The sequence below is a fragment of the Pipistrellus kuhlii genome, unplaced genomic scaffold (assembly GCF_014108245.1).
Source record: "Pipistrellus kuhlii isolate mPipKuh1 unplaced genomic scaffold, mPipKuh1.p scaffold_m20_p_52, whole genome shotgun sequence".
Classification (NCBI taxonomy): Eukaryota; Metazoa; Chordata; class Mammalia; order Chiroptera; family Vespertilionidae; genus Pipistrellus; species Pipistrellus kuhlii.
Genome location: NW_023425554.1, coordinates 10303 through 36860, shown reverse-complemented (window position 1 = coordinate 36860; position 26558 = coordinate 10303). Strand labels below are relative to the sequence as shown.

At 54.9% G+C, this 26558-nt stretch overlaps 1 protein-coding gene and 1 long non-coding RNA gene across 3 annotated transcripts; one reads left to right on the top strand and one right to left on the bottom strand.

Annotated features, from left to right (window-relative positions):
* Nucleotides 1–6: 6 nt before the first annotated feature.
* On the bottom strand, nucleotides 7–23554 carry TECR (trans-2,3-enoyl-CoA reductase). Of its 2 annotated transcripts, XM_036415849.2 has the most exons (13): nucleotides 23395–23554; nucleotides 2944–2994; nucleotides 2265–2316; nucleotides 1887–1931; nucleotides 1684–1787; nucleotides 1494–1609; nucleotides 1310–1415; nucleotides 1096–1168; nucleotides 970–1013; nucleotides 842–899; nucleotides 679–767; nucleotides 346–391; nucleotides 7–265 (listed from the first exon to the last, which is right to left on the bottom strand). In XM_036415849.2, exons 1-13 carry the CDS (start codon nucleotides 23407–23409, stop codon nucleotides 138–140), a joined length of 927 nt encoding a protein of 308 aa, XP_036271742.1. In that variant the 5' UTR covers nucleotides 23410–23554; the 3' UTR covers nucleotides 7–137. The 2 variants fall into 2 exon arrangements, with proteins under 2 accessions (XP_036271742.1, XP_045429512.1); XM_045573556.1 differs by lacking the exons at nucleotides 2265–2316; nucleotides 23395–23554 and adding an exon at nucleotides 23219–23246.
* LOC118706498 lies at nucleotides 5055–25848 on the top strand. Its single transcript, XR_006740139.1, has 3 exons — nucleotides 5055–5101; nucleotides 10567–10694; nucleotides 24880–25848. It is a non-coding gene; the product is annotated as an uncharacterized LOC118706498 (long non-coding RNA).
* Nucleotides 25849–26558: the final 710 nt, after the last annotated feature.

The window sequence follows — 26558 nt, the reverse complement described above, 5'->3', positions numbered from 1 at the left end:
GAGTCTGAATCCAGCTGGGCAGGCAGATTTTATTCCAGGTGCTGGGCAGCGTGTACCCCGTTCCTCCCCCAGGGGGACACGGGGGTACATAGCCCGGCTCCCGGGAGCCTGACTGGGAGCTGGTGGGGGTGGGCATCTCAGAGCAGGAAGGGGATGATGGGCATGCGCAGGGGCGGGTAGTCTCGGAACTCCTTCAGGTAGCTGCGGTGCTTGCCCTTGGCCCAGATGGTCATCTGGATGAAGCCCGCCAGGGAGAAGAGGGCCACTGCAGAGCAGAGCAGGGGTCAGAGGGGGTGCGTGCCCGGAGTGGGCAGGGCCAGGCGGGGGGGGGGGGGGGGGCCTCACCTGGGAGACACTGTGTCATGATGGCAAAGCCGATCCAGGACCCCATCTGTGGGCACAGGTGGAGGTGAGGGCAGGCAGCTATGGGGGTGGGGGTAGGGGCTTACATGCCCCTCAGCCCTCAGCAGCCACAAGCCCAGCCTGACACAACTCCCACCCTGCCACAGCTGGCGTCACCAGATGCTCTCGAGCTCAAACTGCAAAAGCAACTGCTGAGCCCCACTCCCCGCCTTGGAAATGTTGGGGATCCCCCGGGTTGAGACCTCTAACTCCAGGGACTGACCCTCCACATGGAGCCTGAAGCCCCAGGGGGAGGGGAGCAGGGCGGGCCCTCACCTCATAGGTGTAGTTGGGACAGGACACCAGCAGGAAGAGCCACGTGAAGGGGTTCTTGGTGGGGTACGGGATCTTCCTGGTCTTGGATCCTGACGGCAGGATGGGAAGGGTGAGTGAGACCCCCGGCCCAGCCCGCCCGCCCCCGCCCAGAGGAGCCACTCACCGGCCGGCCGCAGGTCCCGCAGGGCCATGTGGATGGAGAAGTTGCCCAGCTGGCAGATCTGTCAGAGGAGCAGGGTCAGCCAGAGCCCCACTCCCTCCCCCCCATTGCACATACAGCCTCCTGCTTACCACGAAGATGGCCAGTGCCAGCTTCACCTGCTGAGCGCCATAGGCTGAAAGAAAGCCAGAGGGGGCCTGTGAGGGGTCTGGTGGGAGACGGGGCTCATGGGGGGGCGGGCTCCCAAAGCCACTTACTGGGGGGCGTGTAGAGAGGGTGGTTGATGTAATAGGCCATCCACGCGGCGAAGCCCCAGTAGTAGGTGCAGTTCTGAAAGGGAGCAGGGCCGGGATGGGGCCTGGCCCAGTGGAGGGCGGAGGGGGCGGGGGCGGGGGCCACCCTGAGGGTGTGGGCAGAGCTGGTCCTGCGAGGGCGGGGCTGTGGGCGGGCCTGGGAGCTGCCGGGCCTTACCTTGAAGATGTTGCGCAAGGGCATGGTGCCGTGGGAGAAGCGGTGCACGAAGAGCGTCTCCAGCAGGCGCTTGACGTAGTGGAATGAGTGGCAGATGCAGGCGAGGCTGGAGGAGAGCTGGCTCAGCGGGGCCGCCCGCAGGCCTTTCCCGCCCGCCCCCGCCCCCTCCGACCGGGCCACTCACTGCACCACCGTGTGCCGGCTGGACGTGAAGTCATATTTGTGGCCGTAGATGAAGGGCACCCGGAAGTAGAAGAGCAGGTAGATGAAGAGGGGTCCCGTGTACTCCGTCAGGAAGACCTGGGAGGACGGGCAGGCGAGTCACCCCAAAGTGGCTGATGGGAGAGGCTGTAGGCAGCGGGGTCAGGACTCACCGTCACCCAGCTGATCTGCGCCCCCAGGTCCCGGAAGTACAGTGTGGCCGTGGTGCCCACCGGCAGCTTCTGCAGAACGTCCTCATCCTTCAGGGACTTGCCCTCTGCAGAGAGGCAGACCACAGCTCAGGAGCTACCCAGGCCCGCATCCACGGCGCCCACTGCCACTGGGGTGCCCGGGGTGGGCGCAGAGCTGTACTCACTGGGGTCCAGGCGGAGGGACTGGCGGGCAGGGTACCACTGCGGATCTGCGGGGAGAGCGGGCGTCACAGCACAGCCTGGAGGGGCCTGAGGACCCACAGCTCCTCCAACTGAGAACAGGGCTCTGGCCTGGGTGGCTCCAGGACACAGCCCGGAAGAGCACTGGCAGAAGCCGGAAGTTGTCCTTCCGAAAACCAAGCAAGGGCATTCCTACCAGTGGCCACACGGGGGCGCTGCAACAGGCAAGCCCAGAAAGTCCTGGGCTCCACCATGGGCATCTCTGCAGGCACGGGAGGGGGGAGAGGCTGCCAGGAGGGGTCCCACCCAGAGGCCCCTGCCCCGGGGCTGCGGGAGGCAGTGCGGCCGGGCCCTGGACTTACGGCTCTTGGTGAAGAGGTTCTTGATCTCTGCGATGGTAGCATGGGGCTCCACCTGAGGGAAGCGCGGGCCGGAGGGAAGTCAGCCGGGGGGAGTCAGGACCCCTGGTCCAGGATCCCTCCTGCTGAGGCGCGGACGGGTGGGGGCCTGGGCAGCTGCTATGGGAGTGGGAAGGTTGGGGTCCAAGCCCCGTACCCCATGGAGCAGAAGGGCCTGTCAGAGTGGGGACGGCAGTGGGCCTGAGGGCCCAGGATTACCAGGCAGCCAGGACGCCCCCCAGCCACGCCGGGAGACAATGTGAGCAGAAGAAGCTGGACCCTTCCTCTCCACCCCTGCCCACACACACACACACACACACACCCCCGGGAAGGCCCACAGCCCAGGCCGGACCTCCCCGAGGAAGGACAGCCCCTTCCCCAGCCCAGGCTCAGGAGGGGCAGGTTACAACTCCACCCCCTCGTAGCCCTGAGCCCTGCAGGCTCCCCTGAGGCTGCTTCACCTCCTGGTGCTCTGTGAGGCCAAGTCCCGGCCACACCCAGCGGCCAGGCTGCCCACCTACCCCGAGCTGGCAGGCACAGGACCCCTCCACGCACCCCAAGCAGTTTGGAGGTGCACTCCCATCCCCTGGGGTCAGGAGCCCCCGGAAGGGAGAGTCCCGGGCAGCCAGCAGCGCGGTCCTACCTTGTCCAGGAAACACAGCTTCTCCCGAGTCTTTGCATCCAGAATCTCCACCTCGAAGAAGAGAACGCCCTTTTTAGGCTTCTTGGCCGCTTTGGGGGGTGCAGGCCGGGGCAGGCCATTGAGGCCGAAGCCAGGGCTGGGGCCGTGGCCCTGGCTGGCCTCCCGAGCCACCAAGCTCACACTCAGGTCCATGCCACCCCGCTCTGCCCACGAGGCCAGTGGCCCAAGCTGCCGGCCGTCAGGCCCCACCACCGACCTCCCCACGCACGGCGCTCTGGCCAGGCCACGCGATCAAATTCTGCCGCGGCGCTGGGCAGGAGCCCACGCCTGCCCTGGCACTGCCACCTTCTGTGCAGCTGTAACCCGAGTGGCCCTCCAGCCATGCCCAGCTAAATATAAAACTTCCCAGACTGAGCCCCGAGGAGCCACGGCACAGATCAGGGCAGCCCCAGGGGCTGGGTCACCCCGAAAGTGAGGCTTTCGAGCGGACATAGCCCCCAAGGAGCACTGGGGGTAGGGAGGTCTCCGGAGGAAGGCATGGCCCCCAGACCCAGTGCAGCGAGGGGACCAGTCTGGGGAGGAGGGTGAGCGGCCAGCCCACACCCCAGCACCGGCTCAGGCCGGCAGAGTGCACTGGGCTTGGAGAAATCCCAGCTATTTTGAGAATCCGAGAGATAGATCATCCATTTCCCCTTCTGAGCTGTGAGAGTCGCCCGGATTATTTCCCTTGTGCATTCGTGTTCCCAGGGAGGTGACAGATTCCAGAGCTGTTGGTGCACAGCCTCTGTGTGGAAAGGGCAGAGAAACCGGGAAGTTTCCAGAAAGCACCCCAGCTTGGCTGATGGGGCCTGGCCCCCCTCCCTGACCTCCCTGAACTCCCTCTCCACACGTTTTCACTAGATCACCCAGACCACGTTCAAGGTCACCTTCAGGGCCGTCTTTCCATCCTGTAAGCCCAACACAGCTGCCCTGCCAGGCCCTGAGGTCCCCAAAGCCAAGAGCACACAGCCCACTCCACACTCGCTCCCGAGCCCGAGCGGCAGAGCGGGGGGGGGGGTGCTGGGAGGGAAGGGGCTCCAGGCGGGAGGGGAGAGCTGACCCAGCACCCACGCAGGACAAGCAGACAGCGCGGACATAAGAGCAGCAGTGAGTGCACACACTCGGACAGGCGGTGGCAGGTGTGGCTGCTGGGCTGCAGGTGCTGAGGACCTTCCCACCCTGTGGCCCTCAGGCAGTGGCAGCTGGGGAAGAGGCGAGGGCCACACAGGCTTTCCGAAGGCACGCCGCCCACCCAAGGCTCTTGAAAGAGGGGTTCCCCTCACACACACCCCAACGACAGTGAGAGGGGCAGATGTGGTGGACAGGACATGGGACTGAATCTGGCCCTTCTGGGCCTCAGCCTGGGGAGCAGAGAGCAGGGCTTTGGGGGGGGGGGGGGGGGGGCCTGAGACAGCACACGCCTGGGTGAGACCCAGCTCCCTGAGGCCAGCTGGTGGCTGCAGCACCCACCCCCATGGACCTGCGGGTAGGAGAGGGCCCAGCACCCAAGAAGTCCTGGCCAACCTGCCTAGAGAGAGCTCTGCCAGGCTGTGTGGCCTTGGGCACAGGTTACCGAACCCCTCTGAGCCTCAGGGGTAACAAGGCCAGACAGAGGGCCCCAAAACAGAAAGCTGGTCTCACCACCTGGAGCATCAGTCCCACCACGGGGACTCACGGGGGACGGGCGGGGCACCCAGGAATGTGCGGAAAGGGCTACAACGGCAGGGCCCTGGCGGCACAGGGCCTGCCCCGTGGCTGCAGGTATATTAATAGTTGCTGGGTCCCAGGCGGGCAGTGCCCACATGCCTTCCGAGCCGGTGTGGTCCACAGGAAGGCAACACCGTGCCTCCGCGGAACGAGGCCTCTGAGTTCCTGCTGAACCACTCAACAGCTTAAAATACAACCAGCCCTCTCCCCGCTGCCAGCTGCTGGGGAAGGGCTAGTTCTACCCTCCCCCCACCGGGCATGAGCCCAGGGCCCGGGCGGAGAGGACAGCCGTCGGGGGCCCAGCGGGCTGCTGGGAGAGGAAGCTGGGCGGCGGGAGAGGGCGGCCCGGAGAGGGGCTGTGCCCGCGCCGGCCAGCCCAGACCACGGGACGGGAGAGACTGCCCTCACAGAGGTAAGCGCGGCCCGAGGGGCAGCACAGAGGCCCGAACACCGGGCTGGGGGCTGCCCCAGCGCAGCCACCCCCATAGATCAGTCTCATTTCCCATTTCCTGGCCCCAAATCCTGGGACCCAGAGGCCGCCTTTCCCCCAAGAGAGGCCTGAGAGGCCCTGGGGGTGGGGGGGGGGGTGGGGGTGGGGGTGGGGGTGGGGGTGGGGGTGGGGGGTGGGGGTGGGGGGTGGGGACCTCTCTATCCTGGTGTCTCTCTAATTTTTTCAAAATAAAGCTATGCTAGTTGGGAAGGAAGTTTTGCCAAGTGAAAGAAGCCAGACACAAAGGGGTCACTTATGTGTAGGAAATGTCCAGAGCAGTGAAAGCCCACAAACAAAACACAGAATGGTGGCTGCCCAGAGCCGGGGTGGGGGGGGTGGGGGGGACGGGGGCTGGTCTCCTTCCGAGGTGATGGGAAGTTGTGGGACCAGATCGAGTCGGTGGTTGTACAACACTGTGAGTGTACTGAATACCGCTGAACTTTTCATCACTTTTAATGGGTATTGTGTTATGGGTATTGAATTTCATCTCCATAAAGTTTTTAGGTGGGAAGGCTAACAACCAAGTCCCACTGACCCATCAAAACAAAGGTTTCTGCTGTCAAACCTCAGAGAGAAGGTAGGGAGGATGGGGGAAAGGGGAGAGATCAACAAAGGACTCGTGTGCATACAAATAAGCCTAACCCGTGGCCACGGACAACAGGGGGCTGAGGGCACACGTGGGGAGGAGTTTGGGATGGGAATGGGGGGATGAGGACGATTATGTGATACCATAAACAATAATTTTAAATAAAAAAAAAAGGTCTCTGGGCAGGCAGCAGCAGAGGCTCCTACCCCAGCCCATCCACAACGAGGAATTAAACGTGGAGGCCCTGTCGTGTGCTTCCCAGTCCTCAGTCCTGGGCTCATCCCCCGATCCGCAACCCTCCCCACCCCAGTGCCACCCCTACCCCCTGCTCTGTGCCCAAGCGTACCTCCCGTGCCCTTTGCGTGAGACAAACACATGTACCACATGCCTGCCCAGCCCTGACGCCAGAGTGGGATAGGGGCCCAGGGTAGGACCCAGTACTGAGGTCAGAGGGCACAGGCAACTCCTGAGCACAGAAAAGACAGCGGGCCCAGGCCCCAGCCCTGGGGAGAAGGCAACCGAGTGGCAGGAAGGAGGAGCAGAGGGCAGCCCTTCCTGCAGCATGTCCCCTCCTATGGATGAGTGAAGCAGGCCTCTGAAGAGGTCCCTGGTCCAGACCCACCAGTGGCTGCAGGCAGGGGGTGTGGCCCGATGGCCCACAATGGACAGAGGACAAGGGCAGGGCGGGCACCCTGGCGGGGCTGCATGCCATGGCATTCCACTAGCCTGGGAGGAACTCCTGAGGCCTGAGATCCTGGGACCCGCCAACAGCAACTTGTGGCAGCACGAGTGGCAGAGGGGTGGGGGCGGCAGGGACAAGGGGCGAGGCCACAGCCCACCTCGCAGGAGGGGACGAGCAGACCCAGAGCGGAGCCCGCACAGCCACTGTGGAGCAGCAGGGCCCTGGCCCGCACTGTCCTCACGGTGCCGATCACGGCAGCGGTACAGAGAGAGGGGACCGTTTCTGAGCACCTGCTCCGAGCCCAGAGCTGCCAGGGAGGCAGGCTCCCGGGCTGGGCCCTGTCTTGCGATGACCAAACAAGACATAGTTACGCAACCGTAGGAGACTCGGGACTTTGCACATGCTGTTCCAGCCGCTTGGAACATCTCCGTCAGATCCCACGGGGCTCCTCCGTCATCTCCTCAGGCCTTCAGACGACTTTGCAGTGAGCCCTTCCCGACCATCAACTTAGAACATCAACCCATACATCGACCTTCTACCTCCCCCTGGTGGTCAGTTGTTGCCAGCACACGGAACACAGCCCAGCACAGAGCTGTGCTCTGTGAACACCTGTGAAAGGCTCCTAGGCCGAGACTCACCTACTTCCTGGCTGTGAGGCCCTGAATTTACCAGTTTCCTCATCTACAAAGTAGACTGCCATCTCACAGGGTTACCGTAAGATTTACAGAGATAGGTCATTTCCGGCGGAATGGCCAACGGAGTGCCAATGGCCTGCAGAACAGCATGCCCAAGTTTTATTGTGACTACGCGATACACACCTCACCCATGACTCTGCAGCACTTCAGCAAGGAAGATTACCTCCTACTCCATTCTCAGCCCCACCTCCTGCAGGGGCGATGATCCCCCTCCCCCAAGTCTTCCGGGCCCACCTCGCCCCGTGTGATGCCAGCACCCCACATGGAGGGGCCCTCCTTCCCATGATGCCAATGGTGGGTCCTCCTCCTCCTGGGATGATGCCAGTGGGACCTGCTCCCGGAATGAGGCCGCCTATGGGAGGGCACATGCCAATGATGCCTGGGCCCACAATGATGAGACCTGTGGTCCAGCCCATGACGGTGCCCACTCGGCCTGGAATGACTCATCCAGACAGATAGGGAGAAAGGGGAGCCCCTTTCTATCCTGTTCCTTCGCAGGAGGTCGAGGAGCTGTGACTCTGGTGTTTTCTAACAGCAGACAAGGAAGACTCACTCCCTCTTCCTATCTCAGAGAGAACAGTGTTTCAGGGGAGGAGTGGGACAAAAAAAAAAAATAGCAATTTTCATTTGTATAGTGAAACGTGAAAATAAAATTGTCAACTCTTTTCGTTAAAAAAAAATTTACAGAGATAATAACCAAAAAAAGTACATGAATGCATCCAGCCTAGAATAAGTCTTATAAAGAATAAGCACAATGCAGACCAATGCTAGTGAAATAGCACTGCCAGGTGCCCAGGGAGCCAGGCCTCTTGTCCCAAATCCTGACTATGGGCATCCAGGGGCCCATTCACAGGACATCAAGGATTGGTGCCATGAAGCTTCATCCAGCTGCTGACAGTGAGCAGAACCCTCACAATAGTAAGACACATGTGGGCATGAGAGATGGGGCCTCTGCACAGCCCTTCTGTAGCTTTACTACAGTTCACAGCGATGGAGGCTGCCAATCTCTGCTGCCCCCTTGTGGCAGCAGCTCCACCCCACACTCCTAAATCCTGGAAGGGTGCTCGCAGCAGCTTGGCTCCAGTCCCCGGTCCCAACTCCACGTCCCAATTCCAGTACAGGAGGGGACCAGATTGGGACCAGGAGAGTGAGCCCTAACCCCAGCTCTGCCTCTTACCAGCAGAGGCTTCATTCATTCATTCCTGCACCCTCTTCCCATGACCGGGCACTGCCGTGAACAAAACCAAGCCCCTGCCTCTAGGGACCTGCACTGCAGTCCTGTGTGCTGGGGGTGGCAAGACAATATTGATATGATTTGTGTCACCAAGGGCTGGGAAGTAAAACAGAGAATGGGAAGGGTGGGGCATCAGGAGGGGGAGGGTGGCCATTTTAGGCAGAATGGTCAGGGAAGGCCGCCCTCAGGGTGGGCATCTGAGCAAAGGCCAGGAGGAAGCGAGGGACAAACCGTGCACACATCTGGGCGAAAGTACTCCAGGCAGAGGGGACGGCAGTGCAATGGCCCTGATGCTGAGCGGTGCCGAGCGTGTTTGTGGAGCAGGAAGAAGCTATGTGGCCTGAGCAGAGTGAGGGGAGAGTGGGAGGACATGAAGACGGAGTGAAAAGGGCAGCTCATACAGAGCCTGTGAGCCAGAGAGCACGCTGGCTTTTACTCTGAGAGGCAGGCACCATGGAGGGTTCGTGAGTAGAAGAGGAGCATACCCTGACTCAGGTGTTCACAGGTACCACCTGGGAACTGGGAGACCAGATGGAGGTGAAGATGAGGGACAGGCTATGAAGGTGGAGGCTTGACCGTTTGTTGGCATGTGGAGATGAGGAGAGAGAAGTCTGAGGTTCCTATCTGAGCCCCATAAGGCAGGAAGAGCAAGTAGGAGGCCGGGGGAAGGGGCAAGTAGCACTCGAGCCCAAGTTGAAGAGCTGAGTTTGTAACCGCTGCTCCACTCTGCATAAGCCACCAGGGCCCAGGCCACCGGAGCCAGGAGCCTGTGTTTCGCCATCTTTACACACACAGCCAGCCTGGTGCTTCTCCCGCTCCTCCCACCAGTAAACCAGACTCAGTGGCCTCAAGGGCCTTGGACGAGGCCAGAAAGTCAGCATGGATGCAACACCTCCCACTTTTATACCAGGAACTGCTGTGTCCTAAGAAGGGACCTGTCCGGTGGCCATGGATGAGGACAATCGGCCGGGAAGCAAGTTTCCCAGCCCCCTCCCCTCATCCTCCCTCATCCCTACAGTGGCCAAGGGAGCAGGAGCCATGAGGAAGCCAAGTTCCAAAGGGTGCAGAGTGCACCAAAGTCATGCTCTACAGGGGCCCACTCACAGAGGTGGCACAGGGCAGCACACTCTGCCTCCAGCAGGGATTCTGGGATGCCACAGGGGACTGCCTGCCAGGAAAAGGCCCTTGAACTGGGCTGTGGCATGCCGGGCAGCGGAGCAGCACCTAGCCAGTGCCTGCAAAGGACTGTGTGCTCTGGTGGGCAACATCTTCTCCCAAAGCTGGGGCACAAGAGGCCTGCTGCGGTGCAAACCCTGCTCAGAGCAACCTAGGACTCCAGGTAAAAATGAAAATGGCCCAGCAGGTCCTTCAGCCAGTCCCCACAGGGCACACAGGGCACAGCGGGACAGAGGCCTGGCCCATCTCAGCTAGCTAACCAACTTCACAAACGCAGAGGCTTGAGCGCACTTGCCACACTCAGCAGCTCAGCACTCTAGGCTTGCTTTCCCTTACACTTTCCAAAATATCGAAGTCACACTGCTCCTGCCAGGGCAGCTGAAAAGACCTTGGGCTCAGCTGCCAGGATGCCAGCACAGGCCACACCTGCTCAGCCAGAAATACCTCCTTCCCCAGTGGCCTCGCCTCGTGACCCCATTTCTCCAAGGAGCTCAGGGCAGCCGAGGTGGGGCGGAATGTCATCATCCCAGACTGGGAAGGACTCACTCCCAGGCCCCCAGCCAGCCAGCTCCCAGACCCTGCGCCCGCTGGCCAGATGAGGGGTCACCAAGTCAGGATGCCAATGTCCCTAGGCTATGGGACCCAGGGCCAGGAGAAGCTGGCAGTGTATCTGGTAGCAACTAGGCTCAGAGGATGATTTTCAGGTGCTCGAGTGCCCCCCAGCTTGGTCACTGAGACCACAGAAGGCCCAAGCTGAAAGGGACCCTGGACTAACAGCCGAGACGCTGGGTCTCAGGCCTGAATCTGACCAGCACCTCACCAGCACCCACAACCCATGCACTCTCTGGGTGATTACGGGCTGTACCTGCTCCATTTGGAAACGCCACCACGAGTAACATGTATCAGATGCTGACCTCGTTCCTAGGATTCTGCTATGGCCTTCATCTGCATAACTCACCTAACCTCACCGGGCCTGTGACCCCTGCTGACCTGTCTCTCCGTATCTCTGGGCAGGAAGGCGCTGTTGGATCAGAAGGCTGGAAGAGACCAGAGATGCTGACTCCTGTGGACACAGGCTGACCAGAGGCAGGAGGATCTCATCCAGGCCAGCCCCCGACCTGTGCACCCAGAGCAGCAAGCAGGTTAGTCCACCCTGGGGAGCTCAGCTTGCAGAACAGCCGGTCTGGGGTCCACACTGCCAGCCTTACACAGGCAGCAGCTGGTGCTCCCTGCACACTTAAGTGTGCCAGACACGGAGACACGTCCTCCACGTGAATTACCTCCTTCACTATTAATCCCCTTTGGCAGATGAGGAGACAATATTATTCATTTCCTGTATAAATACCTACTCCAAGTCAGGCACTCTTAAGGGCTCTAGGGATTCAGGGGTGGAAGGAGACAGAAAACCTTGCCCATGCAGAGCTGACATTTTAGTCTGGGGACAGAGACAGTTACACATAACATATTAGTGAACTAGAGGCCCAGTGAACAAAATTCGTACACAGTAGAGACCCTTGCCACTGCTGGCTACCAGCTGGGGCCTTCTTCGTTCTGCGCTGACCCCTGGTGGTCATAGCGAGTGATCGAACTCCCAGTAGATCGAAATCCCAAAGGAACCCTTTGTATATTAGGCTATATATATATATATATATGATGACACGAGCCATAGGAAAAGGGGACAGGAGTGGCAGTGAAGGGGGTTCAGTTCTACACATAGTTAAGAAAGGTTCCCTGAGGAAAGAGCAGGTCAGAGATCTGCATGGAGGCAGAGGAATGGCCTGGGTGGCATGCTTGGTGCATTCAAGCAACAGAGCAGAGACCCCTCAGCTGGAGGGAGGGAGCAAGGGTGGGACTAGAAGAGGTGAGCGCAGGGTGCTGACCATGGTGCAGGCTCTCACAGGCTGGGTGAGGACTTTGGCTCCTACTCCGAGTGAGGTGGGGCCGTAGAGTTCTGGGCAGAGCAGAAACACCACCCGGCTTGGGTTCTTAAAGGAGCTCTCTGAACGGTGAAGAAACAAGGGGGCAGTAGGCTGCAGGAATAACTCTGTCACCAAAGAAGATGGCTTAGACCCGTGGGCGGCAAACTGCGGCTCGGAACCACATGCGGCTCCCTGGCCCCTCGTGTGTGGCTCTTCCACAAAAATACCACGGCCTGGGCGAGTCTATTTTGGAGAAGAGGCAATAGAGGAAGTTTAAGTTTAAAAACTTTGGCTCTCGAAAGAAATTTCAATCATTGTACTGTTGATATTTGGCTCTGTTGACTAATGAGTTTGCCAACCACTGGCTTAGACCAAGGAGTCAGCAAACCACAGCCCACAAGCCAATTCCGGTCCACTATCTGCCTCTTGGTGTTCAAGCTAAGAATGGTTGGAAAAACCAAAAGAAACCTATTTCAAGAAATCCAGATGTCAGTATCCACCAAGTTGTACTGGCCATGCTCACTGGTTGATGTATCATGTAGGGCTGCTTTTGTTACGACTAACCCATTAGACAGGCACCCTCCCCTATTTTTCTGAAAGTAAAGACCTGGGACCCTGTCCTAGGACTGGCAACAGGACCTGGTTCCCAGGGACTGGCATCACTTTCTCCCCACATGTAGGTCCCCAAGAGTCAAGTGGTTTGGTAGGCGTTACCAGGTTCGGGTGGGAGATCCAGGCCCCAGCTCCACTGGCTGCCCATCTCCTGGGACCGACCTGGCCCAGAGGAGCTCCAACCTAGACCACGAAATCTCAGTCTGTAAGAGCGAGCCACGGGCTCTGCCCGAGGAGGCTGGGTGCTTGTGGCTGCCTTCTATGTAGCAATCCTGTTCCCTGTGCTCCTCAGGAGCAGTGGCCCAGGCCAGGGAAGCCATGGCCCACGCCCACACAGAGCAAGAATATGCTCGCTGCACAGAACCTGCAAAGGGCTCAACAGCGTGCACAGGGCATCTGGAACCGCTAACAAGCCTTTTCTGCTGGCAGAGAAGGTCCTGTTCTTCACTCCCTCAGCAAACACTTGCTGAGCCCATCCCTGTGCCAACCCGTGCCAGGTGCTGGGCTCCAGAATGAACAGAAAGACCTATTTGTGACAGCAGGGTGCTGGGCAGTGCTCCAGGTGATGGGATACAACAGTGAGCACAGCCAAGGGAGGCCATGCCCCCCACGGGACCTCCTTATGCTCAAGGGGAACACAGGCAAAGCATCTATCATGTGACACAAGGTCAGGCTGTACCAGGCACCAGAGAGAAAACAAAGGAGACCAGAGTGCCACAGGAGTGGCCAGAGAAGGCCGTTCTAAGGAAGTGTGATTTGAACCAAACCCTGAGGCTTCCCTGAGGGAGGTGCAAAGGCCCTGGGGCAGCACAGAGCTTTGCAGGGCTCAAGAACATCAAAAGGCTGGAGCAGAGTGGACTTGTGAGCAAACAACAAAGGAGGAGGCTGGGGAGCAGTCAAGATAAGCACTTTGGAAAGTTGCTGGAGTGCCACAGCTGGTCTGGTTTTTAGAAGGATCCCTCTGCCTCCTGGGAGAGAGGGGATGAAGGGGGAGGCGGTGGCAGCTGAAGAGCAGCAAGCAGGCAGAGACAGCAGTGACAGTCTCAGACACAACCCGAGCCAGAGACTCTGTGGCTTAGACTGGGGCATAGAGGCGGCAAGTGGTGAAAGACACCCTAGTTCCTGGATTCTGAGTTGTCACTGATTCAAAACAAGCTGCTGACTTTTTTTTTTTTTAATATATATATATATTTTATTACAGAGAGGGAGAGAGATAGTTAGAAACATCAATGAGAGAGAAACATTAATCAGCTGCCTCCTGCACGCCCCCTACTGGGGTGTGCTCCCAACCAAGGTACATGCCCTTGATCGGAATCGAACCTGGGACCTTTCAGAGTCCGCAGGCTGATGCTCTATCCACTGAGCCAAATCAGTTTCAGCAAGCCACTGACTTTTAAGAGAAAAAATAAACCTCCTATGTCAAGATACACACACACACATACATATATGTACATATACATATATATGTGTATGTATATATATCAGTCATAACATAAGGAACTTCTGAAAATGCTGAGGGAAAAATGTACATCTTGGGATGAAGACAGAGGAGTAACAAGTACAATAGGGCTCAAAGATGGGTGCTGGGTTTCTGGAATGTGTAACAGGCCCAGCCACATCTGCCAAGGGGAAGGTAAACTGAAATGCCAGCCCCACCTGCTGAGAGAGGTTCAGGAAGACGTCCACCTGTCTCCCCACCTGCAAGCTCACAGGTGCCTGCCGGCTCCGCTCGGCCCTCTGGTAAAAGCAAAACGAAGCAAGAGGAAAGGAATCTAAGAGCCCAGACATGGACATCCTTCCCTTGGACATCCTTTCTCCCTGGACGGTGCATGTCCCCAGCCACAGCCGGAGACCGGAACGGTGTCTGTCCGCTGAGGCCCAGGCAAGCTGGAGTGGTGGGCAGTGCAGGTCCTGAGCTGGCCTGAAGTCTCAGGAAATATTTCTGAGGGCTGGTCATGGCGTTAGCACCTCCCACAGGATCCCTACCTTACCCTTACAGGACAACTCAGGAGTTCAGGTATCTTTGGGTCAAAAGGGGAAAAGAGAATCGTCAAGCTCCAAAGTAGCTAAAGATGTGCAGAGAAAGATTCACGACAGAATGCTAACACAGGGAAGCCACACACGCTGCCAGCCAGAGACTCCAGGCCTGGAAACAGACAAGCACCCTGCAAGCTGGCCCTGGAGTGGCAGTGCCTTCGGGGGGGTCTGGGGGGAAGAGACATGGCCGACTGCCTGGCCTACCCTGCACAGTGTCTCTAGCAGACACACACGGTCACTGGCTCCACGTGTCTCCCGGGCCCACCGGAGCCGGGGTGAAAGAGGAGGGGGAGGGATCACGCTAGCAGGCTCCCAGGAGGCGCTACGTCTGAGGGAAGAACTAAAGCAGGGGAGGTGGCGGAGCGGCAGGTGGCCTGGCTGGGTCAGGGGGAGCCTCTCGGAGGGGTGACATTCGAGCTGAAACCTGAATGACAGCATTTCCAGACCAGATGAGAAAGCAGCCTCTCCCCAAAACGCCCCAGCGCGGGAGTCACCCATCTGAACTCAGCCCTGTCCTCTGCAGACCCGCACCCCAGCCTGGAGATTTTGTTCGACTTGAGTCCCTGGAGCTGTGGTGGGCAAACTGCGGCTCGCGAGCCACATGCGGCTCTTTGATCCCTTGAATTTTTAGCAAAGGCCAGCTTAGGAGTACTCTAAGTTAATAACAATGTACCTACCTATATAGTTTTAAAAATTCAAAAGAAATCTCAATCTCAATTCATTCATCCAAATTTTTAAAACTATATAGGTAGGTACATTGTTATTAACTTAGAGTACTGTTGATATTTGGCACTGTTGACTAATGAGTTTGCCCACCACTGCTCTGGAGCAAATCGTATTCAGTAATATACTGCTTCAGACTATAGATCTCCCCAAGAATTCTGATATCACCCTCGCCCACCCTCAGGAGATATGCTTTCCCAACCCTGCTCTTGAGAAGCCTTGATGCAGCAACCCCTGAGTTAGACTCCTAAGGTGCCTGGGAGACAGCTTCTCCCCATAAGGCTGGAGGCTCCATTCGTGACCCCCTCACATTTCAACCTGCGTCCTAATGCTTCCTGGAGCCCCAGTGCCAGTGTGAAACCACCCTCCCCCACACGTGACCAGCCCACACCACCCTGAAGACAGGCACTGCTCCCCTGGGCCCACCACACCACTGGTATGCTCCCTTTAAGCGGGGAAAAATAATAACTCAGAAGGGCCTGGGGACTCTCCTTACATAAGAGCCTGGTTCAAAGAGGGCCGGGGACAGGGCTGTGCCAGCCTGCCAGTCACTCACTGCAAGCTAATGAGAGGCCCTTTATTCCTCCCGGGCCTGGGAACGCTGTGGCCCATCTCTAACGAACCTTCTGTCAATAGGGAACTACCCTGAGCGTTTATGTAACCAGCACCATAACAAGAGAGCCCCCCAAGGACTTAACCACCCCCTGGAAGCTAACCTTTCAGATACAATCAACAGGCAAGAGGGACTTCCATCGCCCTCGGGTTCGAGTCCCCAGGCATCCGGCTGGCCACGGAGCCCTGCCTGGCCGGCCACTTTCTTGACGTGGGACACCCCAGGAAGTCTGGCCTCCAGGCCTCAGCACAGGCTGTCCCCCCACCCTCCTTCAGGCCTCACTTAGGTGCACGATCTTGAGGAAGAGGCTGAGATTCATTCATTCCAGTATTCCTGGCATGTGAGGGTAAAGAGAGAAAGAAATGTTGGACTAGCGGACTAATGAGTGACAGACTGGAAACAGGTACCTAATGAAGCCCACGGAACACCCAGAGCAGCAGATCCTGCCAGCACCTGCGTGGGGAGGGGCGGCGCAGGCGCCGGTGGCAGCTCTCATGGGAGGGGTGGGCGGTGGGGAACAGTCCTGCTGGGGTTGGGTAAACCCAGAGCAAGTGGTCAGAAGCCGTAAGAAACTGCCTGCCCCACATCAGGACCCCTAACGAGGCCCCTCTGCCCCTCGTGCGAGAAACCAGGCTCACCCAGGTCCCTGCAAGATGCCCCTTTCACCCTTCTGCTCCCTGTGAGCCTGGCTGCAAGAAGAAGATGCATTCATTCATCCACTCATTCATTCAACAAAGCAGCACTGCCCGAATGCTGAGGAGACTGCAGGAACAAGACAGAGTCCCTGCCTCACAGAGCTCAGCCTGACCAGGGTAGAAAGATCATTAAGTAACCCAATGAGAGCACCACAGCCAGAAACAGCCTGAAAGGGACTACAGGGGGCGGGGGAGTGGGGGAGAGGGCCGTGCTCCAGACAGGATGGCCCAGAAAGGACTCTCGGCACACGCCGAAGCTGAGCTCCCAGGGAAGAAGAGAGGGAAGCGCATTCCTGACTGAGGGACCAGCTTGTGCTCCAGAGCAGGGGCCTGGCTGTGGGGGTCTGAAGAGACGACAGCGTGCAGCGCTGGGTGAGGAAAGCAGGGGAAGGGAACGACGGGGAGCCTCAGAGGGTGTGAGCCAGCCAGAGCGCTGAGACCCTCCCAGTGACCTGCTTCTGGGTGAGCCGGCTGTGACAGCACCGCTGGCGGGGGTGGCTCTTCGTCACCAAAGTTAAAAAGCGGGTTCTGCGCGCATTTGCCCTCACTGAGGATCCTCCCCCAAAGCAGGAAAGAGGGGATCATCCCAAAATGTAACTGACATCATGTCACTCTGGGCTGCTCCTTCCCCTTCCGGGGATGTTAGCAGGAAGCCCCCTCCAGGAGCCCCAGGCGTTCAAGAGACCACAGGCAGACAGCACTGCAGGTGCCTGACTAATGCAGATCCGCCTTTATCTGCCAGCGATCGGTTCTGATCCACCTACTGCTGTGTACAGTGACTGAAGGCCAGGGCCCTCTAAGACAGGTGTCCTCATCCTGACTTCACCGAGAACACCGCGACCCCTGGGGAGGGTAATGTCCCAAGGCAGACCCACCCAGGGGCCCCCATGGCCCCCCCTCCCCGCCTCCCTTCCCCAGGGCATGACCACCTGGGCCCACACCCGGCACAGCCCACTCTGGGTCTCGTAGAACTGAGCTCTGCCACGCACTGTGTGACCGTGTGCCCGTCACTTGGCTTTTCTGTGCCTCAGTCTCCCCATCTGTCAAACAGGGGTAAGAACAGTATCTCCTTCATAGACTAATTATAAGGGTTAAACAAGTTACTAGATAAAAAGCACTTAGAGGGAGCACTACATTGGCAGTAGCTTGCTGGTGGTGATGATGATGCTCTCCCGCTGTTCTGTATTCAGACATTCTCAGCCGTCCTTGTCAATGTCTGCAGAGGGTACTGACACCTCGCCCGGACCTGACCCTCCAGGGGGAGGTCTCTGGCCCTTCTCACCCAGCCACGCCTGCCAGTGAGCGTGCAGATTCCCAACCAAACACCTGCAAAACAGGTGCAAGTCCTTGCCAAGCACATTCCTCATCAGTTGTCAATCCTCCAACTCCTCGGTCCTCAGGGGCCAATTATTCAAGGGGCTCTGCTAAGCACAGGACCGCTCCAGTCCCAGCCAGTTGCCCCACCTGGAGCCCACCCCCACCCACCTCCTACCTGCCTCCTCCAGCTCAGCACCAAGGCCTCTGAAGGCAAGGAGATCGACAGAACTTGCTAAATGTTAGCTGCTGTGCTGTGCTTCGCCTGGCCCTAACCTGAGTGCCTTCCACGCATCTGCTCATCTAATGTTCACCAGAGCAATAACCCCTTGAAGCCATAACCCAGTGAGGTTAGGGACCATTATGCCCAGCAGCGTAATGGTCAGTGTGCAACAAGGAGCTCTGAGGGGGGAGGGGCAGGTTAGGGCACACCCTTCACTCCCACTGTATGAACGAGAAAACTGGCTTGTGAGGTTGCAGAACCTGTCCATGGGGGCAGTTAAGGATCTGAATCCAACTCTGATCCAAAGCCTTCAGGCTTTGCTGTCTACCCAGGAGGGACACTGCCATACCCAGAGGGACTGGCCGTGTGGCCCTGGGAAAGGCCCGTCTCTCTGGGCCTCAGATCCCTTCCCTATAGAGTACAGAAGACAAACCAGAGAGTCCTAGAGCTCATTCAGGCTCGGGGTTCTCAGATTCGGGCCTGCAGTAAGGGAGTGGGCCAGAAGAGGGGACGCACCAGGAGAGTCTGAGACAGTGAATCACTACCTGCAGGGTGTCAAAAGCCTAAGACGCAGGCACAGGCTCTTAGCCTGAGGCACGCCAACACAAGAAAGGCCTTAAAGCTCCCCACGCTTTCATGGCTGAGAACTCCACAGTCTGCCCGATTTTAGGCCCCGGTAGACCCTCTGCCAGCAGTCCACACTGGCCCACAGCGCCTCTGCCATCCTCTAGCCATGGATGTGTCCTCAGAAACAGGCACAGCCATCAGCTGCCTGGAGCTGCATCAGCAGAGGATCAACCTCAGGGACGGAAACAGGAGACAGGCACACTGCTTCCTAGGTCTATGACCCTGAGCAACTTGATTACTTCTCTGAGCCTGTAAAGTAGAAATAAAGTAGAAATAACACTCTGGCCCGCCTGATCAGATGCTCATAGGACTCAATAAACCATGGCGCCTACCCACAGCACCACCCTCACACTGTTCTGTCAATGAGGAATCAGACAGACCTGGGTCTGGATCCTGTCTCCATCAATGATGAGACTGACTGTCCTAATCTACAAAATAAGGGACAAAAGGTACCCACCTCTCAGGGTTTTCGGAAGGACACCGTAAATGTCAAATGTCCCTGCTTTTATCATGATCTAGCCACAAAAAGATAGCTCAGGATGAGGGGTCACAGCTAGGGTCCATCCTGTCTGCAAATGCAAAATCAACCACAAAAGCATTTTCTGAAATGCAATGTAGAAGGGTGTGAGAACCCGGCTCAGGGTTTCAGTGTCGACGCATGAACTAAGAGGTCTCCAATTTGATTCCTGGTCAGGGCACATGCCCTGGTTGCAAGTTAGGTCCCCAGTAGGGGGTGTACAGGAGGCGGCTGATCGATGTCTCTCTCTCATCTATGTTTATATTTCTCTACCCTCTCCCTTCTTCTCTCTAAAATCAAATTAAAGCCAAAACCGGTTTGGCTCAATGGATAGAGTGTCGGCCTGCGGACTGAAAGGTCCTGAGTTCGATTCCGGTCAAGGGCATGAACCTTGGTTGCGGGCACATCCCCAGTAGGGGGTGTGCAAGAGGCAGCTGATCGATGATTCTCTCTCATTGATGTTTCTAACTCTCTATTCCTCTCCCTTCCTCTCTGTAAAAAATCAATAAAATATATTTAAAATTAAATTAAATTTTTTTTAAAAAACATTTAAAAAAAAAAAAGTGCGAGAATAAAGAGATCAAGCAGTCCCCATCTTAGAACATATCACCTTCCTGCAAACAGGCACCAAATTTAGCCTGCAAGGATCAGAGAGCCACATGTTAAAACAGTGCTTGACAGCCAAACACCTACTTATTCCTCGTCTTCTATTTCAAAAGGACACAAATATTCAGAAGGAAAAATTACAGGGAACACCTAGAATCCACCTCTGAAGTAAAATTTTCATTTTACTCTAGATATATCACATTCCCTTTTTCTTTTCTTAATAAAACAGACATAGCTAAAGCCTCCCCATAACTTTCCTTCCCCATCTTTTGCTCCCAAAGCAATGGTTCTTCTAACTACTGTGTAATTCCCACACATTTCTCACCTTGTGTTACAATTTATCCTTAGATTAAGTATATACCCATAAACAATCCATGTAAGTCTCACTTGGTACTTCTTTTTTTCAATTTACAGAATCTTTTGCAACTTGCTTTATTCCACTCAGCAGGATATTTGGAGATTTTTCTGATTTCTTTTCATATAATTAAATTGCGCAAAACATTTAAAAAGAATGACCCAGATCTGCATGTAGCACTACCCCTTTTATGTATACCCCTTGCTGATATATTTCCAGCAACTTCATAATGTTCTCTAAAACTTTAAAACTTTCCTTCACTCCAAGGAGCAGCCAGAGACAAGGTGAAGTAAGCTGCCCATTATTTAGAGTGGCAGAGCCAGGATCAGCCCAGGCCTAGTCAAAGCCCTATGACACCATTAAATGTGACTTGTACTTTCTCCTTAATTTTCACCTTTCTACTCACTTCTCTGGCTCTAAACTGTCCCATGACCTGTACTCTGGGTACAGAACTTTCACATACTTACACCTGGAGAGGCAGCTGAAGCAAGAATTTGCCCGAGGCAAGGCACAATATTGGCCTAGAATTACCTGCAAAATGGGCACCAGCAGAGCTGCCCTTTGAGGTGAGGTGATGGAAGATCCTAAATGAGGGCAGTGGGGACCCCAAGATGGTGAAGCTTCCGCTTCCTCACCTGGGGGTACCTAGCTGCAGGAAATGAGCAGGGACTTGGGCTCAGGGAGGCAGAAGGTACATTCTCCTCATCTACAAGATGCAATAAGCTGTTTTTCCAGTTGCTACTGGGATCATTGTTTTGACCTCTGATCCGCAAAGGCAAAAACTGCAATTTAAGAAAAAAACAACCTATAGCTTGAGATAAGTAGGTCTCTTATCTTAACTAGCTCTGATCCCAAGACAATCCCAAGGCCAGCTCTGAACTTCCAAAAGCCAGCTGCAGCCAAAGCCAGGGGGAGACCTGCTCTACAGGCTTGTCTCAGGCCACTGAAGGGATTCCTTTTCATTTCAGATCACAGAGGGAAATAGGCAGTGAAAGCAAACCTCCCCCTTCAGCTGAAATTCTGCCATCACATCCGATGTCAATCCTGGTTAGCTTACTTAATGCCACAGGACACTGCATGAGTCCTGCACCTTTCTGAATAATACTTCGATCACTTGTATACTGCACTTTATCGAGGGCAGTGGTGGGCAAACTCATTAGTCAACAGAGCCAAATATCAACAGTACGACTGAAATTTCTTTTGAGAGCCAAAAACCGACTTCTGCGATGGGCCACAAAGTTTCAATCACACTGTACGTGCGCACCCGCACGTGGTATTTTGTGGAAGAGCCACACTCAAGGGGCCAAAGAGCCGCATGTGGCTCATGAGCCACAGTTTGCCGACCACTGGACTAGGGGAAACCTCTGGGACCACAAAGGCCTTCTGAGGGAAGCCAATCTCTCTGTAGACAGGGGGTCACTTGTCCCAAACAGAAATACATTCTTCCATGTGGACAGTAATTGAATCCTTTTCTCAGTCTTTGCTAAATGTGAGTGAAAGCACCCTTGCCATTTGTACTGATCTGTAACAACACCCCCCCCTGGAGTAAAACTAGTCTGTTGCTGTGCAAGCCCGGCAGGGAGGTGACTGCTCCTCCCACACAGAAACTCTGTAGCTGGCACCGCAGAGAATACTTGGCAAAGGTTAGCAGAGAATGATAACAGAGAACACAGCAAAATGACTATTTTTTTCATTTTGTTTCTTTATTTTTCCATTTTGAACAGTGGGTTTGACGCTCCCCCTTCCTTTTGGGAGGGAAAAGGTTTGAGTAAGGTAAAGCATGTTTCTCCAGTCCAACCATGGGTTCCAGTCTGGGCCCAGCTTCCCAGAACAAAAGTGCCCACCCTGTGGGTTCTCAGAGGCCTACTTGATCTGACTAGTAAAATTAAGAGATTTTACTTTGAGTGGTAAACACACAATGCAATATACAGATGATGCAGTATAGGACTGTACACTTGCAACCTATGTAATCTTATTAATCAATGTCACCCCTGATAAATTTAATGGGGGGGGGGGGATTAAAACTTCACTTTAAAAATGCCACACAGACCTTCCATTCACATCTTTCAAACTGAATGTGGCTTTTTCTCCAGAGTTACACAGAGGGCTTGAAAGGGAAAATTATATTAGAAGGACTTTATTTTGTGATCACAAAGTTGAATGGGGCATGAGAGATTACTGAACCCTACCTCCTTATTCTTAAAACCATGTCAGAAATGACTGAGGATTTATGGGATAAAAGTTTCAAAAGATTCTGGGTGAATTTACCAATAACAATAACAATAATAAAGGGGGCGAGCAGAGAGAGTGGTATTCAACTTATGAATAAAAACAATTAATCCTTCCTTCTATTTATATGAGGTACCAACTCACAGAGACGGATGTAGAATGGCAGTTGCTAGGGGCTAAGCAGAGGAAGGGAATAGGAAGTTGGTATTTTATCAGTACAGAATTTCGGTTTTGCAAGATGAAAAGAAGAGTTCTGAAAATGGATAGTGGTGATGGTTGCATAACAATGTGAACATACTTAATGCCACTGACCTATACACTTAAAAAGAATAAAGATGGTAAATTTCATCCATATTTTACCAAAAAGAAACTTTAATTGGGGGAGAGGGAGAGAATTCTATCAACCTGCTAATTTTCATTTGGGGACCAGCGTGACATAATGGCTGATAACTAGGAACTCTGAGTTTCTCTCTGTGTTCTGCATTTACCAGCTGGGAACTTTTGAACAAGTCACATGACATCTCTGAGGCTATTTTTTGGTTTATAAAAATGGAAATAATAACAAAAGTCTCCTACCTCATAGGCTATGAGGATAAGAGAAGAGGTAACTGAATTTTATTAGCACAAGAGTGAGCACTTGCCAAAGTGAGTTACTAAAAAGTAAGCAATAATTAAATGATAAAATTACTAATAGTACCAGAGAGATCTCTAAGAGCCTTTAAAACCTTCGTCTTACGGGAAAAAAAGAAGCCCAGCTTGGAAGTCAAAAGATGAGCTTCAGGAGTGGCTGTGGGCGTGAGACTTCTGTAACACACAAGGGGTGACAAAGATGATCTTGTAGATTACCAGGAAGCCAGTTCAGCTTTGTTGCTTGGCGGGAGCCAGCCCTGGCAGCATTTTCCTCACCTCCTAAGCTTCTCGGGAACGTCCCGGGCGAGGGAAGGGGTCCAAAGGTTGTGCCAGAGAGGGCTGATAGCAAAACCCCTTCCTAAGCCCGAGGTGGCGACATGGTGCAAGGTTGTGCAAGACACCTACGCATTGGGAGCAAGGATCCCGCAGCCTCGTTCCTCTCCTGCCAAAGCCTACAACTCTGCCCGCTGGGAGAGCTGCAGGGAACTGCAAACTCCTCAGGTGCAACAGGGACCCCCCAAGAAACGGCATCCCCAAAACAGCCTGTGTTGCAGAATTATAAATACCTCCTCTGCACATGCGCACTAAAATTTGCGAGCGTCCCGGGGCACAACCGCGCCCACTGCGCCTGCGCCGTCTAGCAGTCCTTCGGACACTGGACAGGAAAGGGGGATCTCGTGGTCCCAGGAAAAGAAGAGTGGGTCTGCGGTGGCCGCTCGGTCCCCGTATCCTCGTTTCTTACCTCGTAATGCTTCATGGTTTCCTCACACGGCGGCTACCGCTCCTGCTGCTACTGCTGCTGCTGCCTCCCAGCAAGCAACGCAGCACAGGTCCCTCACGCGCTCACCACTGCTGCGCGAGACTAACCACGGCTCCGCGCCCGCCCCGCCCCTCCCCGCAGCGCGTGCCCTCCCAGCCAATCAGCGTGCAGGGCGCCCACCTTCGTCCCCTCCCCACGGGGCTGGTCTGAGCGTAGGCTAGCCGCTCTCACCACAAAGCTGGCCAATCAGCTTGCGGAATCCATCGAGGGGGCGGAACGCGGGCACGAAGTGGGCGAGAAAGAAGGGGCGTGGCCCTCCACCAATCAAAATGGGTCTGGAGGCCGCGCGCCCCTTTCCCCGCCTCGGGATGGCGTCGCTGTGGAAACGAAAGGAAGCGACGGTTACTGCGAGGCGGGGGCGGGATCAAGAAGTTGAGTGACAGGGAGGGCAGCATCCACCAGGCGGGCGGCTAAGCTAGGTGAATTCCGAGGTGGTCGGCCCCTGGGGTACTGGGGAGCAACGGAAGAGGGCTAGGGGTTGGGGCGTGGGCTGAAGCGCTTGTGTGGAGTGGCCTGTGGCGAGGAGACCCTTCTCTGTCATGATCGGGAGGGAAGGAAAGGGGAAATGGGTGGAGGAAAGCACCCTGAGACCCTCCCAATCTGTAACCAGGGGTTGTCTTCACAAGCCCCCGTCTCCCTATGGCAGGGGACCCACATTTGTTTCCGCCTGCGCTGTCCGGTATTGTCACCACTTGAAGCTGGTGAGCCCTCGAAATACGGCTGTTCCAATTTGAGATGTGTTGTATAAATGACAGACACATCAAATTTCAATGACAGTATGAAAAGGAAATTGTTTTTAATCTCATCATAACCTTTTATGTTTATTACACCTTAAAATGATAATATTTTGGCTATATTGGATTAAGATATCTTTCTAAAATTAAGTTCCCCTGTTTAATTTTACTTTTTTTTTTTAACAAAGTACCTTTTTGTGTGATATATTTGTATTAATTTCCAAGAGGAAAGTAGAGGGAGAGAGGAATAGAAACATCAATGATAGGAAAAAAATCATTGATTGGCTGCTTCCTACACGCCCCCAACTGGGGATAGAGCCGACAACCCCAGGATGTGCCCTGACCCAGAATCCAACCATGACATCCTGGTTCATAGGTACATGCTCAGCCACTGAGCCACTCCTTTTACGTTTGGCCAGGCTCGTTTTACCCTAACATACCTATTGGAACATTGAAAAATCACAGACACAGCACCCATTTATGGCTGGCAGTTGTGACTCTCACACTATCTGGTCTAAGGTCATGCTATCTTTTGTCATGAACCAGTTGGGGAGGTTGAATGCTAACACGTGTGTGCACACCACACACATACAGAATCATGCACACAAGATTTCTGGACAGGCTGAGTGGGCAGCACCTGGCACACTGCCTCACCTTCTCTTCTTTCTCCCAGTTCCAGGCCTGCCCGGAGCCGCCACCAACTTACATCATGGGAAACCCAGAGATGTGATATCAGGGACATGGTGAGAAGTCCTCAAAGGTAGACCTCTGAGTCACAGGGTGGGGCAAGGGTGAGGCATTGCTGAGCCCTAAACCATCCAGGTTGGTTCTAAACACTCTGAAGCTACAACTGTGGGGGATTTTTAAGTAACAGCAAAAGCTGTGGTCTTCAGAAACTATATTTTTCACTTGGCCTATCTGGACAAAACAGATGAAATACAAAGGTGTATTATATCTACACTTTCAACTTATTCTGTTGGTAGTTGGGGGGGCTCAAAGTATCTTGAAACCATTGTGTCCCAACCGGCCTCATTTGCTGCCCTCGTTGAGGGGAACAATAGGAGTACTCTCTCTGAGACCACAGCTTAAAATCCTACCAAGTTGAATTACTTGAGATGTCTAATTGTGAGGTACTAAGGGGATGAGTTGAAACCCTAAAATCTAGCCATGTTTTGCTACGTCGCTAGTTCCATCAAATTCTAGCTTCTCCAGTGCAGTCTGAGTTGGTGCCTCTTCCATATCACTGGGTAAGGCTTGTGGTGTCCTGACCAAATAGATGGCATTCTTGAGGGAATTCTGTAACACATTCCTAGGGGGTTGGAATATTGTAGAGTTCCCCTTGGAGATTGCTTTCCTGAGCCTGAACTCACTCAACAGTAACCAACTCATTTTGTGAACCTACTATGCCCTGTGCCATAGGAGACATACAAATAATTTCCACCCTGCTCACCCACAAGCAGTTCATAGAAAGGCAGGAACAAGCCTCAAGGGGAGACTTCCTCTCTATTTTTGACAAGTATTGCAGGAGTAAGGACCTCTTGTTGGCTTCATCTGGCTTCCAGAAAACAGGCTGTCAGCAAAAATCAAATCCACCCTTGGAATGAGCATTGGCCACATTTTTTTAAAATATATATTTTATTGATTTTTTACAGAGAGGAAGAGAGAAGGATATAGAGTTAGAAACATCGATGATAGAGAATCATCGATCAGCTGCCTCTTGCACACCCCCTACTGGGGATGTGCCCGCAACCAAGGTACATGCCCTTGACCAGAATCGAACCCGAGACCCTTCATTCCGCAGGCTGATGCTCTATCCACTGAGCCAAACTGGTTTCGGCGCATTGGCCACTTTGTACAGCCATTCATGGCACTGTACTGTGGCTCAGACTGTGCCCGTCATTAGGGACAGCTAAACCAGGCTTGTGTTATTAGCCTCAGTGGCTAATAACAGTGACAAGTAGACACATTTGGTGTTTGCTGAGCTGACTGTAACAAGCCCCTGGGAGCAATTTCCAAAGAGGAAATTCCAGACAGATGTTGCAGTTAGCAGCGATGAAAGATAAGTGGGGCCTCCTGGGATCAGGGATCTGGGGGAACCCATAATAATTTGGACACCAAAGATCTGGTGTGTTCAGTTGTATCCAGCTCACAGGTTCTGTTTGCATCCCACACGTGAGTTAGGTAGGATCTTGATTGTCCAGAACCTGGCTTGGCTGGTTTGATAGTGCATGATAGAGCTGGTTCAGAGAATGTGAGGGAAGGTAAAGCAGAGAACAGACAAGCTAGGGCTGGTTAGCAACTTCTGCTGTGTCAGGAGCCCCAGAGTGAGGTTTCCCAAGCCCTGCCCTGATT